This window comes from Pipistrellus hanaki (assembly GCF_964339955.1).
Source record: "Pipistrellus hanaki genome assembly, chromosome: 19".
NCBI classification, from domain to species: Eukaryota; Metazoa; Chordata; class Mammalia; order Chiroptera; family Vespertilionidae; genus Pipistrellus; species Pipistrellus hanaki.
The window spans coordinates 17,487,556-17,503,435 of NC_140521.1; the positions used below are offsets into that span (position 1 = coordinate 17,487,556).

Below are 15,880 nucleotides of genomic sequence, written 5' to 3' on the forward strand. Positions count from 1 at the left end.
ACCTGTGTTTCCCCGAAACAAGGTGGGGGTGACCTTCTCCCCGCCTCCAGGCCAGCTGGTCCCCGGCTCCAGGCCCCCGGCGCACGTGTACGTGGACCTCATCCGCAGCTACAACAGCCCTGGCGAGTACTCCTGCTGCTTCACCGAGCTGCAGCGTGACTTTGTCATCTCCCGCCCCACCAAGCTCAAGAGCCTGATCCGCCTGGTGAAGCACTGGTACCGGCAGGTTCGGCACACGGACCCCTCCTTCCCCACACCCTCCCCACAACCCCCCGCCTCCTCCCGGTGGCCCTGGGCTCTGCCTCTGGAGCTGTCTCCCGGGGGGAGGCAGGCCCAGCGCTGACCGGAGCCCTGCGCTGGTGGATAGTTGCAAGGGAGGGCACCTGGCATAGGAGGGGCTCTGTCCGTGTTTGGGGGGACCTCGGTTTTCTTACCTGTGAAATGGGGCTGGCATTCCTGCATCCCAGGAGTTGGTGGAATGGTGCAAGGGAGGGCACCTGGCATAGGAGGGGCTCTGTCCGTGTTTGGGGTGGGTTTGCCGGCTCCTCTTGGCTGCAGGATGGACGGGTTCGTCGTCTCCTCCTCCTTTCTTAGTGCACCAAGATGCCCAAGGGGAAGGGCTCGCTGCCCCCCCAGCACGGGCTGGAGCTCCTGGCGGTGTACGCCTGGGAGCAGGGCGGGCGGGACCCCCAGTTCAGCATGGCCGAGGGCTTCCGCACCGTCCTGGAGCTGGTCACCCAGTACCGCCAGCTCTGCGTCTACTGGACCGTCAACTACAGCCGCGAGGACGAGACCATCCGAGACTTCCTGGAGCAGCAGCTTCGGAAGCCCAGGTTCGGACCCACCCCGCGTCCCAGAGTCCCGGGTCCAAGGCCACCTCTCTCCCCGCCTCCCAAGGGGAGGGCACGGAGCAGAGACAGAAACCCGCTGCCTGGGACTGAGCTCCTTCCCGGAAGTGTAGCCTCAGCACCAGGGGCCCCGCAGTCAGCTTCCTGGTCGCCGGGGAACAGGGGTGCCGGTGACATGCAGGACTCCACGTTAAGTTTGAATTTCAGATAAACAATGAAGAGCTTTTTAGTGTAAGAATATCCCGTGTAGTCATCGGGATATACGTATGCTTAAAAAAACCAACACCCTTGCCTAGCGGAGAGGCTCAGTGGTCGAGCATCGACCTATGAACCAAGAGGTCACAGTTGGGTTCCCAGTTAGAGCACGTGCCTGGGTTGCGGGCTCAATCCCCAGGGTTAGGGGTGCAGCAGGCAACTGATCGATGATTCTCTCTCATCCTTGATGTTTTGATCTCTCTCTCTCTCTCTCTCTCTCTCTCTCTCTCTCTCTCTCTCTCCCCTTCCTCTCTGAGATCAATAAAAACATATTTAAATTTTTATAAATCAAACAAACAAAAAACATTCATTAGAGCTCAAATTTAACTGGGCAACTTCCCTATGTGTTTGCTAAATTGGGGCCGCATGTCTGTGAACCACCAGGTAACATAAGCTGCCCCATACTGTGGGGTTTTGCCAGCCTCTGAAATGCTACAGAGATGACAAAAATGCTTTCACAACATTGTGATGTATTTCCGGTCCGTGGGCAATGACTACGTAGAGGGATGTGTGGATAAAGACCCTGAGGGTGTGAGTGAGCTCCACTGAAAAGAGTGATCTCATCAGTTCGTGGCCATGGATAGGGGAGAGGGATGGAACCAGTGCTGTGGTCAATTAACAATGCCTGCTTTACACGCAGGTGGGGAAAGCATGGCCTGGGCTCTATGGTTGATTAGTAATGTCTGTCCTGGATTCAGAAGGCAGAAGGGGCTTCTGTGTAGCTTCGCCACCCTGCCCTCAAGTGTGTGCCTGGAGCCCAGAGGAGTCTCCGGGCCCTGCCCCTGCCCCCTGCAAAGTGTTGGGTGAGGGGGAGAATAGTTCAAGCAGTCCCAGAGGTAGATACCCAGATGTTTGCCAGGAAGAGGACTGACCTTGGATGGGAATTGCAGGCCCATCATCCTGGATCCGGCAGACCCGACAGGCAACCTGGGCCCGAATGCCCGCTGGGACCTGCTGGCCAAGGAAGCTGCAGCCTGCACATCCTCCCTGTGCTGCATAGACAGAGATGGCACCCCCATCCAGCCATGGCCAGTGAGGGTGAGAGACCTGTGGTACAGCAGGGAGCATCTTGGTTGGGGGGGGGTGGGGGGGAGGGGCAGTGTGATCGGGGGGAGGGGCATGATTCCTCCCAAAGGGGCAGAGCCCCATCATGGCCCAGATGTGCCCCCATGCCTCCATGTCCTATCTATTTGCATTCTCTCAGCTTTTCTAGGAAGGTTGGAGGTAACCAACATATTCTATCATCTTCCCCAGGCTGCTGTGTGAAACCCAGAAAATCAGTGGTCCTGCCAGATGGACAGATGGACACCAGCCCTCCACGTGGGGAGACTCAGGGTCACATGCCAGATGTGTGTGTGTGTGTGTGTGTGTGTGTGTGTGTGTATTGGAGTGCAGCCTGCATGGGTGGGCACTTTCTGGGTTTCCAGCTTCTTCAACACCCTGGTGACCCTCTGGTCTCAGCTGCATCTGCCCCACCGAGAATGTCCTCCTCCTCCCCGATTCTCCCTACCCATCCACACCAGTTCCCATCCTTCCTTCTGACGGTCATCTCTGACCTCCCAGTGGCTGCTCCTCCTTCCCTAATCTAAGAACTTTTCACAGGGATGGTAGAGTTTTAACCTGGTGGTCTTTTTCTTTTTTAATTATATTTTATTAATTTTTTGCGGGCAGGAAGGGAGAGGGATAGAGAGTTAGAAACATAAATCAGCTGCCTCCTGCGCACTCCCCACTGGCTATGTGCCCGCAACCAAGGTACATGCCCTTGACTGGTATCGAACCTGAGACCCTTGAGTCCACAGGCGGATGCTCTATCCACTGAGCCAAATGGGCTAGGGCAACATTGGTGGTCATGATCCAGCATCTAGAAGGGTTCAGAAATCCAGAGAAGGGCTGTGCATAAATTAAATAAGAGTCCAGAGACGAAGCATAATTTTGAAAGGCTTTATGAGGGCCAAACGAGACTTAGCTAAAGGAGCTAAGTCCCCCTTGTCTCAGGACCCCTTGCTTTTTATTAACACAATTTGTCCTAAGGCAAGGTGGAGATATGCACATCAAAGGTAGGGTTAGTACATGAATCCATTGTCAGATTGGAAGAATTTGCCTATAACTGTTCAGGTGTTTGGCCAGTAGGAGGCAATAACATGTAGATTAAGATGCCCTGAAGTGTCTTGCAGCGAGTAATCCTCCTTTTCAAGTTTGGGGAAATGCTTTTAGCCATTCTCAAAAGGTGATTACATATGTGAATCAGCCCTTGCTGAGTCCCCACGTTCCATCAACCTTTTGATGAAACTCTTGCAATTATGACATGCTGGAATTGGCTTCCTGCAGAGTTTTCATCTCATCTGTCGGCCACACTCAGTTGGTTGTGGCTGTCCCGAGCCCTATGCGTTAAAGGATTTTGAAGAATGGATGCCTAGCCGGGAGGAGTGACCTAATCAATTAGTGATGTCTGCCATGGATGCACTAGAAAAAAATAGTGGCGCGAGTGCTGTGATTGATTAGCAATGTCTGGCCTGCATACAGGAAGAAGTGCTCAGAGACCTACAGTCTGTACACGTCTGGGCTATTGAGAAGCTTCCTGAGCTCGGCTGCTAAAAGGACAGCATGCTGGGATCGGCTACTTATGTCTGCCACAGACACAGACAGGGGGAGTGGGATAATGCATGTCATGCGGTTCCTGTCCTTGGACACTTCGCGGGATGCCTTTTCCTCGGAGGCCTCCTTTTGGTCACCTATCCCCAGTTTGCACATCTTCATGCCATGCCATACAGTCTGTACCAAGTTCCCGCCTTTTTTCTCCCTGCTACGATGCCACCAGTGGGATCCTCCATCCCCAGAGCCTGCATGTGAGCCAGTGCCATGGTAACAGTGCCAGCCTGCCTCTTCCCTCCAGAGCAAACCCACCAGTGCGTGCCAGGGGCACGTCTGACCTCCGGTTCAGTCACATGTCCCTCTCAGTCCAGGACCAGCACTCCGGAATCGGGAGTGGAAAGGGGTTCCATCCGAACCCTGGACCGGCGGCAGGAGGCTGGGGCCGCCTGGACGTTCGTTTCGTTATTGGACCACCGCTGGCTGAATCGGAGGAAGCTGCTGCTGCCCTGCCCACCGCCTCTCTCCCACAGAGCAGGGGGCCAGACCCAGGGACGTGGACTCCCCCAGCCACAAACATCTCCTGGGACTGGGCCTCCAGGGCTGCGGGAGGTGCTTCTGCACCTCTTCTTCAAAATAAACTAAATTCCAGCCAGAATCTGGCTCAGGGGGGTCTGAGACTTGAGCATCTGTCCTCCCACCCCAGGCAGCACAGGGAGGAGTGGATGCCCAGGGCTGGGGGGTAGGGGGGGGGTGGGGATGAGGAGAGAAGGGCAGGTCCAGGACCACATTCTCAGCATAAGCATCGTGAATGCCTATTGAGTGGGTGAGGGTGTGGTCCGTCCAGGAGACAGAGAGGAAGCAGCCTGGTTCTGAGGGGATACGTGTGGGAGGATTGAAGAGGGTCTGGGTGACTAGGATGTGTCCATGTAGAATCATCCGGTATAACAAACGCCCTGCCTGGGTGGGGAGGCTGTGCCTGTCGGGGGGGCAGGGAGTACATAGGAAATCACTGGGCCTTCTGCCCAACTTTGCTGCAAACCTAAATCTGCTCAAAAACCCAAAGATTTTAAACAAAGAAGAGTAAGGGGACATCATATCTGCAACACGCTCCCAAACGGCTCGGTAATGAGGCTGCTGATGAGACGTGCATGCAGAATAAGGGCAGGTGCGAAGTGTTCTGGGTGAGGACAGAAGAGGGAGTTCTTTGTACTCACCTCACACATTTCCTCAGCATTTCAGATGATTTCAGAATCGAATCTTTAAAAAGTAAAAAAAAAAAAAAAAAAAAAAAAAAAAAAAAAAAAAAACATGGACTTTGGAGTCAGGTAGTGCCGGGTTAGAACCCAGCCAGACAATTTACTAGCTGTGTGACCTTGGGCAAGTATTTCCACCTCTCTTACCCTCCACATTTTTAAAAATATATTTTTTATTGACTGTTTACAAAGAGGAAGGGAGAGAGATAGTCAGAAACATCGACGAGAAACACCGATCAGCTGCCTCCCGCACATCCCCCCCTGGGGATGTACCTGCAGCCAATGTACATGCCCTTGGCCAGAATCGAACCTGGGACCTTTCAGTCCGCAGGCTGATGCTCTATCCAAACCGGTTAGGGCATGAGCCTCCACATTTTTACCTAAAAAGGGAGCCTGATGACCCCTTCCTAGCTGACTTCTGTTACGGTGAAAGTCAGATAGGAGCAAATGAGGACCTTTAATGGACAGGTGTAATAGAGTTCTAAAAAAAAAAAAAAAAAAACCACAACAAAAACAAAACAATAGATGTAGATCTAGAGATTTCTTTTAAGGAATTGGCTCGTGCTGTTGTGGAAGTTGGCAAGTCCAAATTCTGCAAGGCAGGCGGGCAGGAGAGAGGCCCCGGCAGCTCCAGGCTGAAGGCATCTGCTGGTGGGATCCCCACTTCCTTCAGGGGAGTCCGTCTTTTTTACACAGAGGCCCTCCACTGATTAGACGAGGCCCACCCACATGCTAGAGAGTAGTCGGCTTTATTCCAAGTCCGCTGGTCCAAATGTTAGTCTCACCTTTAAAGCCCCTCCCCAGAAAGATCTAGAATCATGTTTGACCAAATATCTGGGTGCCTTCGCCCAGCCAAGTTGACGTATGAAATTAATCCTCATGGCAGGAGGGGGGCTGCCATGGGGGTTTTTGCTGCTGAGACAGCCTCTGGGAGTTTCTTTTTTTTTGAGTTTCTTTTTTTTCTTTTTCTTTTTTTTTTTAATATATTTTTATTGATTTTTTACAGAGAGGAAGAGAGAGGGATAGAGAGTTAGAAACATGGATGAGAGAGAATCACCGATCAGCTGCCTCTTTCACACCCCCTACTGGGTACATGCACTTGACCGGAATCGAACCCAGGACCTCTCAGTCTGCAGACCGACGCTCTATCCACTGAGCCAAACCGGCTTCGGCAGCCTCGGGGAGTTTCGTCCTCATAGCTCTGGGCAGGAGTTGCACACCTGTCTCCCCTCCAACCGGCGTGCTTCTGAGCTTGTCCCCGTCCTTGCTGGGTGGGGCATGTGGCGGATGAGGCCGTGCGGGTTTCCGTGGATGCTGCAGAACTGGGCACGCGGGAGCTCCCCCTTCACCCACCCCCACTCCCCACCCCCCCTACCCCCCGCTGAGCCCAGCTCAGCCCTCCTCTCGCTGAGTGTCCCTGAGCTAGTCTGTCACCTCCTGGAGTCTCTCTCCTTGCCACTCTCACCGAGTCTGACGCCTCAGGCCACTGGGAACAGGAAGGAGGGGAAAAGGCTTAAGGAAGAACTCTGATCATATACAGTTTTAAAAAAAAAAAAAATATATATATATATATATATATATATATATATATATATATATATATTATTGATTTTTTTTTTACAGAGAGGAAGAGAGAGGGATAGAGAGTTCGAAACATCAATGAGAGAGAATCATCGATCAGCTGCCTCTTGCACACCCCCAACTGGGGATGTGCCCGCAACTAAGGTATGTGCCCTTGACCGGAATCGAACCTGGGACCCTTCAGTCCGCAGGCTGACTCTCTATCCACTGAGCCAAACCGGTTTCGGCAACGCTATGCAGTTTTATTTGCTTAGCAAACACTTGTGTAGCAGTGGTGACCTGCCCGGCCCTCAGCCCTTGGCAGGTACCGTTTTATTCTTGCATTCGCCCAATAAGAGAGACACCACTGCTGTCGCCGTTTTACAGAGGGGGAAGTCGAGGCTCCCCGAGGCAGGGGCGTGCTGAGGGCACAGGTCTAGCACGCATCCAGTTCCAGCAGCTGCACGCTTCTTCAGGATACTCCTCCTCCTCCTCCTCCTCCTCCTCCTCCTCCTCCTCCTCCTCCTCCTCGGGAACAGCTGGCCGTGGGAGCTGAGGGGCGGGCCGAGCTCTGGATTGAGGAAGTCAGCTGAGAATGCTGTGAGTTTCGGTTTCCTGGCTCCTGCCAGCTTCCAAGCTCCCAGCCGAGACATCCTCCCTCTGTCTGCCTCCTGCTCTGCTGGGAGCCGTCACCCCGGGAGCCAGCAGGAGCCATGGGCAACTGGCTGTTCAGCGATGGCCCGGAAACGGTGTACGAGATGGCTGCTCATGAACTGGATGATTATGTCCAGTTCTACCTGAGGCCGACGGAAGACTGTCGGAAGCAGATCGATGAGGCCGTGGACAGCATCTGTGCCGCCCTGCAGGAAGCCACGGAGCCTCCCGTGGTGACACACGTGGCCAAAGTGAGTGGAGGGCCGGGGTCGGGGCTCCTGGTGACGGGAAGTCAGAGAGACTTGGAGCTGAGCACCTACTGTGTGCCAGGCCCTGGGTGCACCATACGTCATCCTGTCTCCCCCCCACCCCCCTCGGAGAGAGGATGGGATATCGTTTAGCGTTTAGGAGCACAGACTCTGAGGCCCGCTCTGCCCCTCACTGCTGTGTGACCCGCGGGTGGTTGCTTAACCTCTCTGGGCCTCAGCCTCCGAGTCTATAAAATGGGAGAGGAATGGCACCCATCTGAAAGTGTCAGGAGGCTTGAGCGTGTCATGTTCTTAGGACAGGCCTGGGACACGGTGAGTGCTCGGTGCATTGGCTGTGATTACTCCCTGCTCCTGTTCTGTCCTTCCCATCCACAGAGCAGTCAACTGGGGCTGCAGGCCTTCGGGGGAACGGCCCAAAAGTTTCTCGGCGGCTTTTCCAGCGAGGGGGGATTGGGATCGCTCATGGGTTAGAAATGGCTGGTGCTGCGGGCACAAACCTCAGGGCTGAGGCGAAAGAGTCTGGGCCCGTGGGGAGGAAAGGGCGCTGGGAAGGCACCAGGACCCTAGGGTAGGGAGGGGTAGGAGACTCGCTTCTCTGCAGCCACAGTGCTACCTGGCCTCTGACATTACACACACACACACACACACATGCACACATGCACACATACATATATATACACACATACACACATACACATATATGCACACACAAATATACACACACATACACACATCCATACACACATATATACACACACACATACACATGCACAGATACACACATATAAACACACACACACACACACATATACACACACACACAGATACTAGTGTCTCCTGCCTTGGCCCAGAGGAGGAAATGGAGGCACAGGGACGTTATTTAATAGCTGGGCATTATTTAATAGCACCACCCTGCCTCTCAATATTAATTAACTTATTCTGATTAAAACAAACACACAAACAGATGAGTGCACAGAGCTAAGTTTGCAGCCTGTTCTGGTTGCCGTGAACAAACCTACACCCGGCTCGAGGAGCAAAGCATGCCCAGCCCCCAGGGCCCCTGCCCTCCCGGTCCTGTCCCCGCCCTCCCCCGGGGCAGGGCCCGCCCGCCCGCCGGCCCGCCCGCCCGCCTCCTACCAGCAGAGACCGTTTTGCCGGTATTTAACTTTGTCTACATGTAAGGTGGCCCAGCAGCCAAGCGTGCCTGGCCTGAGGGGTTTTCCTGGACGTGGGCCTTTCGACGCCAATACTGGCTGCACGGGACCAGTGGGTCACCCTGGATAAATGAGTCTGCGCCCTGTTCATACCATGTGTGGCTTTCCTGCATTTTTAGAAAGAATCGGGACTTTTTTAAGACGCCGAGGGACGCGGGACAAATTGTTAAAAATCGGGACTGTCCCTCCAAAGTGGGACGTCTGGTCACCTTAGGCCAGTATGAAGAGCATTGCTATGGCACCCTGGCCTGTGGGTGGACCAATGGGTGGCTGCCACTCAACTTGAAGACTATGGTGACATGTGGGGGGTTTTTCCTCAAGGGAAGTAGCACGACTGCCTCCTGGGGAGTGCCGTGACCCCCGAAAGGGTCCAGACTCTCACACCTGCTCCTCTTGTTGCTGGCAGGGCGGCTCCTATGGCCGGAAAACATTCTTAAAGGGCAGCGCCGATGGCACCCTTGTCATCTTCATCGGTGACCTTGAGAAATTCCAGGACCAGAAGGAAAAGCGATACGAAATCCTCGACAAAATCTGGCAGCGGCTGAGAGCGTGTCGGCTCGAAAGGAAGCTGGCAGCCAGGATGGAGATGCTGAGGCCCGACGGTGGCCTCGCCATCCGGCTGTACACAAAGTATCAGTGCGTCACGTTGGACGTGCTGCCCGCCTTCGACGCTCTGGGTGAGCCCTCCGGGGCGGGCGGGGGTGGGTCTGGGTCTTGAGGGCTGTGTTGAGAGAGCAACGTCAAAGAGAGGGACGGTGGATAGATACCTTTGGTGCTTTCCTTCGGTGGAAGGCCTTCAGCAGAGGAAGCCCCTCCTCCCCTGGCTTTCTCTCTTCTCTAGGGCTTCTCCCCATCTCCTCATTGACTTTTTATTGTTTTAATCCTCACCGAGGATATTTTCCCATTGGTTTTTAGGGAGAGTGGAAGGGACAGGGAGAGACAGAGAGAAACGTCAATGTGAGAGAAACTCATCGATTGGTTGCCTCCCTCACCAGCCCCAACCAGGGCCTGGTCTGGGGAGGAGCGTGCAGCCGAGGTACGTGCCCTTAACCGGAATGGAACCCGAGACCCTTTGGTCTGCAGGCCTACGCTCTATCCACTGAGCAAAACCAGTTGGGGCTCCTCATTGACTTTTTTTTGTTTTAAAATTTATTTACTGTCTAAAGTTTTACACATGTCTCCTTTTCCCCTCGTGACCCTCCCCCCACAAGCCATTCCCACCCCGGGTGCAGAGGGGCCCCAGGGAAGGCATATGGACATTCTTTAGATTGTTGTCGGCTGAGTCTGAGGCGACTGGCAGAGCTGCTTCTCGGATACACATTCTTCAAGAAGGCGGAACGTGTTATTCAGTACTGGCTTTTACCTTTGTCCAGATGTCCGGAGCGGGTCTAGATATGTACTAAATCCAGTCAAGCACCAGGAATGCTAGGGCCTACTCAAGAATGCAAATAAGCTCCTTTGAGCCTAAGTTTTGGTGATTCTTCCTGGTATTTGGGGGTATAAAATAAATGCGCTGGCTGCCTGGGCTCAGGGTCTTGTCCCTCCATCAGAGTGGCAGCATCCCACCTGGCTCCCAGCTTGCTTCTATTTCTGTCTCTGGCTTTCTTTTTTCTTTTATTTCTTAATCCCCAGCTCCTCTACTCAAGAACTGGAACCATTCCTTTTCTGTTCTGGACGCAGAAAAGGGAGAACACCTCTATACCCGGGAAAGCCCCCTCTTCTCTCCCCCCCCCCATCCCATGCATACAAGCTCTCTAACCCCCGACCCACCACCCCCCGTCCCCTACCATTTGTCTCTGGATCTATTCTTGTTCATCAAGTTATGTTGATCATTATATCCCACATATGAGTGAGATCGTGTGATATTTATCTTTCTCCGACTGGTTTATTTCGCTTAGCGCAATGCTCTCCAATTCCATCCATGCTGTTGCAAGTGGTAAAAGTTCCTCCTTTTTTATAGCAGCGCAGTATTTCATCGTGTAGGTGTCCCACGGTTTTCTAATCTACTCATCTGCCTCATTGACACAGGAGGCTCCTGCACCTGTGTTCAGATTAGCTGTGCAGCAGGATTCTGATTGGCACCCGGTCTGGGAGCCACTGCCCTGCATCGCCCTACCTTACAAGCTCAGTGCTGTGGGGGGTGCAACTGCCAACTGGCATCCATCCCAGCCTCCAGGGCTCTGCCCGCACCTGCCTGCACCTGCCTCCTCAAGGTACCTGTACCCTTGACTCTAAATTGAAGCACTCCCTGGAAGGGCTCAATAGCAGAACATATTATATGTGATATATCAACTTTATTTCCTTCCAGGTGTAGGCCAATGCCATTATTTTCAAAGAAACCACCTCTTCCCTACTTATTCAGAATTCCTTCTTTTTTCGTTTTATACTTGTTTCTCGTTTCCTCTGTTTGCTCTCCCTGGTCTTGTCTTCGGCCAGCGCCATAGCATTTGCATGCCGGTCATTGTAGACTTCATTTTTATCACCGAGCAGGGCAAGCCGCCCCTCGCCTTTTACGCAAACATACCCGGCCTCTGACCGAGGAAGCCCTTTGCCATCAAACCGCACCCAACCTTCAAAGTCCCCTTTCTCTCTCCTGCCAGACTTAAGCGGCAAGCCCAGCCCCTCAACCTACCGCGACCTCAAAAGAGCCTTGGACAAGGCAAGAGCCGGCCCCGGGGAATTCTCGGTCTGCTTCACACAACTCCAGCAGAATCTTTTTAACAACCATCCCAGGAAGCTGAGGGATTTGATCCTCTTGGTAAAGGGCTGGCATCGACTGGTAAGTTTCATATAGCGTTTCCTCGGCTGGCAATCCATTGCCTATTGGGTCCCAATAACTTGCAATCCAGGAAAGTACAACAGTCTTGAGCATACAGCTCGGTGCATTTTATATTGTTTTAAGCAGAATTCCGCAAATGGCCTCAGTTTACACTCCCCCAAACAGCCCACCATCCTAACAGCTGTCACCACAAATCCGCTCCGCTTGCTTTTCAACTTGCTACGAATGGAATTCGACTGTATGTGCGTTGTGTCTGCTGTCTTCTGTTCAACATTACGTCTGAGAGGTTTGTCCATGATTGTCGTTTTTCATTCTTTCGTAATATTCCATGGTATTACTCTACCACACATTTACCCATTCTGCTACTGACGGGCATTTGGGTCATAATTCGTAAAAGCTGGAGCTATTATGAATTATGTGACTATGGGTATTCCCTGCATGTGTTTTTGTAAATTGTAGGCTCCTTTTTAAAATATACATTTTCTGCCGAAACTGGTTTGGCTCAGTGCATAGAGCATCGGCCTGTGGACTGAAAGGTCCCAGGTTCGATTCCGGTCGAAGGCATGTACATTGGCTGTGGGCACATCCTCGGTAGGGGGTGTGCAAGAGGCAGCTGATTGATGTTTCTCTCTCATCAATGTTTCTGACTCTCTATCCCTCTCTCTTCCTCTCTGAAAAATCAATAAAATATATTTTTAAAAAATAATAATAAAATAAAATATACATTTTCTTTTAGTGATTTCAGAAGAGGAAGGGAGAAGGAGAGAGAGATAGAAACATCAATGGTAAGAGAGAATCATTGATCGGCTGCCTCCTGCATGCCCCCTACTGGGGACTGAGCCTGCAACCCAGGCTTGTGTCCTGACCAGGAATTGAACCTCTTGGTTCATAGGTCAACGTGCAACCACTGAGCCACACCAGCTGGGCAAGCACTCCTTTTTCTGGAGTAAATATGCAGGCGTGGGACTGCTGGGCTATAAAGTATATGTATAAGAAATCATATGTGTGCGTGCATACGTATACACATGGCATATATGTGTGCACATGTGTGTCCACAATGAGGAATAGTTACATATTTAACTTTAGGAAATACGGCCAAATACAGGCAGGCCTTGACTTACAATGGTTTGACTTAAGATTTATTTTTAAATATATTTTTATTGATTTTAGAGAGAAAGGAAGGGAGAGGTAGGGAAGGAGGGAGGGGGAGAGAGAGAGAGAGAGAGAGAGAGAGAGAGAGAGAGAGAGAGAGAGAGAGAAACACCAATTGGATGCTTCCCACACACACCCTACCCAGTGACCAAGCCTGAAACCGGGGTCTGTGCCCTGACCGGAAATTGAACCGTGACTTCCTGATTCATGGGGTCGACTTCAACCACTGAGCCACACCGGCCGAGCTGGTTTCTTGATTTCAGAGTCCTGACATGGGAAGAACTGGGTCTCTCCATTAGCTGCCGCCCCATTCCTCCCCCGCAGTGCCAGAAGCGGTCGGAGCCTCGGTCCCTGCCACCCTTGTATGCTCTGGAGCTGCTCACCGTCTATGCCTGGGAGGAGGGGTGCAGAGAGGAAGACTTCGACATCGTCCAGGGCCTCAGAACTGTCCTGGGGCTCATTGAGCAGCAGGAGCAGCTGTGCGTGTATTGGACAGTCAACTACAACTTCGAGGATGAGACCGTCCGGAACGTCATGCTGGGCCAGATCCGATCACCGAGGTGCCCACAACCCCCGGGGCCCTCTCTCTCTCCCTCTCCGTGGGCATGCCAGGCTATACCCCTTTAAATATATATTTTTTATTGATATTTTACAGAGAGGAGGAAGGGAGAGAGAGAGCTAGAAACGTCGATGAGAGAGAAACATCGACCAGCTGCCTCTTGCACACCCCCTATTGGGGATGTGCCCGCAACCACGGTATAGAACCTGGGACCTTTCAGTCCGCAGACCGACGCTTTATCCACTGAGCCAAACCGGTTTCGGCCAGGCTGCACCCCTTTAGAATGAGTGCCCTCCCCTGTCCTTCCCAGCCAGCGGCGCGCCACATGGATGTTGGCAGCCCCGGGCAGGAGAGCAAGGAGAGGCCTGTCGGAGGGAGGACCCTGAGCCCTGCTTTCCCACTACAAACCATCGTCCCATTCTGTGCCCCGGACAGACCCTTGCGAGGCGTTTCCTTTACAGCAGGAAGAGGCTAAGGGAGAAGGAAGGCCCGCAGGGAGAGGCCATCTTGTTACGTTATCAGTGGAGCGCCGCTCTCTGCCCACCAGAGGACAGGACCAGAGGGGTGGGCGTCGCAGGCAAAGCACCTCAGCAACTGAGAGGAAGCACAGGAGAGACCAGAGGCCCAGCCCAGGCCCCGTTCCCTGAAACTGATGTCTCTTCCCACAAGCAGCCCCGCTGATTTTATTTTATTTTATTTTTTATAATCTAATGGAATTCCTAGGCCAGTAATCTTGGACCCAACTGACCCCACCCATCGGGTGAGCGGAGATAAGGCGTGCTGGCAACTGCTAAAGGAAGAAGCTCAAGCCTGGCTGTCTCGTCCCAGCCTGCAAAAGTCGCCATCGTGGAATGTTCTGGTGAGAGGGCGTTCCACATAGAGCTCAGACCCCACCCCACCCCCCGACACCTCGAGATCCCCCTGTGTCGGTTTCCTAGAGCTGCTGTAGCAAAGTCCCATGCCCTGGGCGGCTCGGAGCAACAGAAATGTATGTTGCCCCAGTCCTGAGGATTGGGAGTCCAAGTTCAAGGTGTGGTGCAGCTGAGCAAAGGTCTGGGAGGTCAACGGAGATGTGAATGGACCGAGGCCCCATGCGGGAAGCTCCCTGTGAACAGGAAACCCCTAGTTGGCTGCAGAAGGATGGGGACCCTCTGAGCGGTCGCCCCTGTGCCTGCACCCCACCCCGCCCTACCCCTGCTTTCACCAGACCCCTGGTCTTGGCTCCCAGCCTCCTAAGATGGCTTTTGAAAACATGTTTCTCCCGGCATTTCATTCTGAAAGCGTTCACGTGGAGAGGAAAGCTGCAAAGATGGTCAGGGCACTCCACCTCAGTGCCCTCCCCGTAGTGGTTAGGGCAGCCCGCACTTGGTGGGACAGTGGGGGGGGGGGGGGTGTCATTCGTTGAGGCTCGCATGGGACCTGTCTCCAATGTCCAGTGTCCTCCTAAGAAGATACACGGAGCCCTGGCCGGTGTGGTTCAGTGGACAGAGTGTCGGCCTGCCGACCGAAGAGACCCAGGTTCGATTCCAGCCAAGGGCACATGCCTCGGTTGCAAGCTCAATCCCCAGCCCCGGTGGGGCACTGGAAGGCGGCAGCTGATCGATGGGTCTCTCTCACACGGGTTGTTTCTCTCTCTGTGTCTTTCCCTGCTCCTTCCACGCTCCCTAAAAATCAGTGGGAAATGTCCAGGGGTGAGGATTAACACCTACAACAAAAAGAAGGCACCCAGAGACACACGCGGAGGGGAGAAGGTCATGTGCACGCAGAGGCCGGGGTCGGAGTGACGCGCGTACCGGCCAAGGGGTGACTGGTTCGCCGGAAGCCGGAACAGGCCGGGCAGGGCCTCCCCGGGGGGCCTGCCCACGCTTCCCTTAAAAAAAAAAAAAAAAATATATATATATATATATATATATATATATATATATATATATATATATATATACACATATACACACACACAATATATATATATATATGTGTGTGTGTGTATATATATATATATATGTATGTGTGTGTGTGTGTATATATATATATATATATATTAATATATTATTGATTTTTTACAGAGAGAAAGAGAGAGGGATAGTTAGAAACATCGATGAGAGAGAATCATTGATCAGCTGCCTCCTGCACATCCCCTACTGGGAATGCGCCCGCAACCAAGGTACATGCCCTTGACCGGAATCGAACCCGGGACCCTTCAGTCCGCAGGCTGATGCTCTATCCACTGAGCCAAACCGGTTTCGGCAACACGCACGCTTCCCTCCGGATCCCTAGTCTCCGGGCTGTGAGAGCATGAATCTGTGTCGCTTCACGCCACCCCGCTGTCATGTGTCATTGCGCCCCTGGGAACCTGTCCCCGGGTCCCCCGTGTTTAAGCGAAGCCGATAGAACCTGGGGAAAGAAATGAGTGTGACCATGGGAAATCTGTCACAGCCACAGGAAACAGGAAAAGAAGGGAGGAACAGAGGGGCAGGGGAGGCTGAGGAGTGATGGCGATGCCGCAGCTGGAAACAGTGTGGAGAGGGGTTGGAGGGCGGGGGGGGGGTCATGAAGGACCCCCACAGAGAAGGATTCAGTTCTCAGCTAGAGGAGAGTATCGTTTTGGGTACGCCCTAAACTAAGGGGACCAGACGTCCCGCTTTTGGCGGGACAGTCCCGATTTTTAACAATTTGTCCCACATCCCGCAGTGTTTTAAAAAATTAAATCATCTTACTATAAGAAGATGTCTTTTGGGGGAAAAA

At 52.9% G+C, this 15,880-nt stretch overlaps 1 protein-coding gene across 1 annotated transcript in view; it reads left to right on the forward strand.

Annotated features, from left to right (window-relative positions):
• The window catches only part of LOC311613995 (2'-5'-oligoadenylate synthase 3-like), a 43,354-nt gene that overhangs the window by 18,392 nt on the left and 9,082 nt on the right, over window positions 1-15,880 (forward strand). The window contains exons 13-20 of the mRNA XM_084868478.1: window positions 51-226; window positions 595-833; window positions 1,994-2,141; window positions 7,114-7,413; window positions 9,052-9,322; window positions 11,246-11,424; window positions 12,901-13,136; window positions 13,859-13,994. Coding sequence (XP_084724604.1) covers window positions 51-226; window positions 595-833; window positions 1,994-2,141; window positions 7,114-7,413; window positions 9,052-9,322; window positions 11,246-11,424; window positions 12,901-13,136; window positions 13,859-13,994 — 1,685 coding nt within the window. The remainder of the gene's footprint in view (window positions 1-50; window positions 227-594; window positions 834-1,993; window positions 2,142-7,113; window positions 7,414-9,051; window positions 9,323-11,245; window positions 11,425-12,900; window positions 13,137-13,858; window positions 13,995-15,880) is intronic.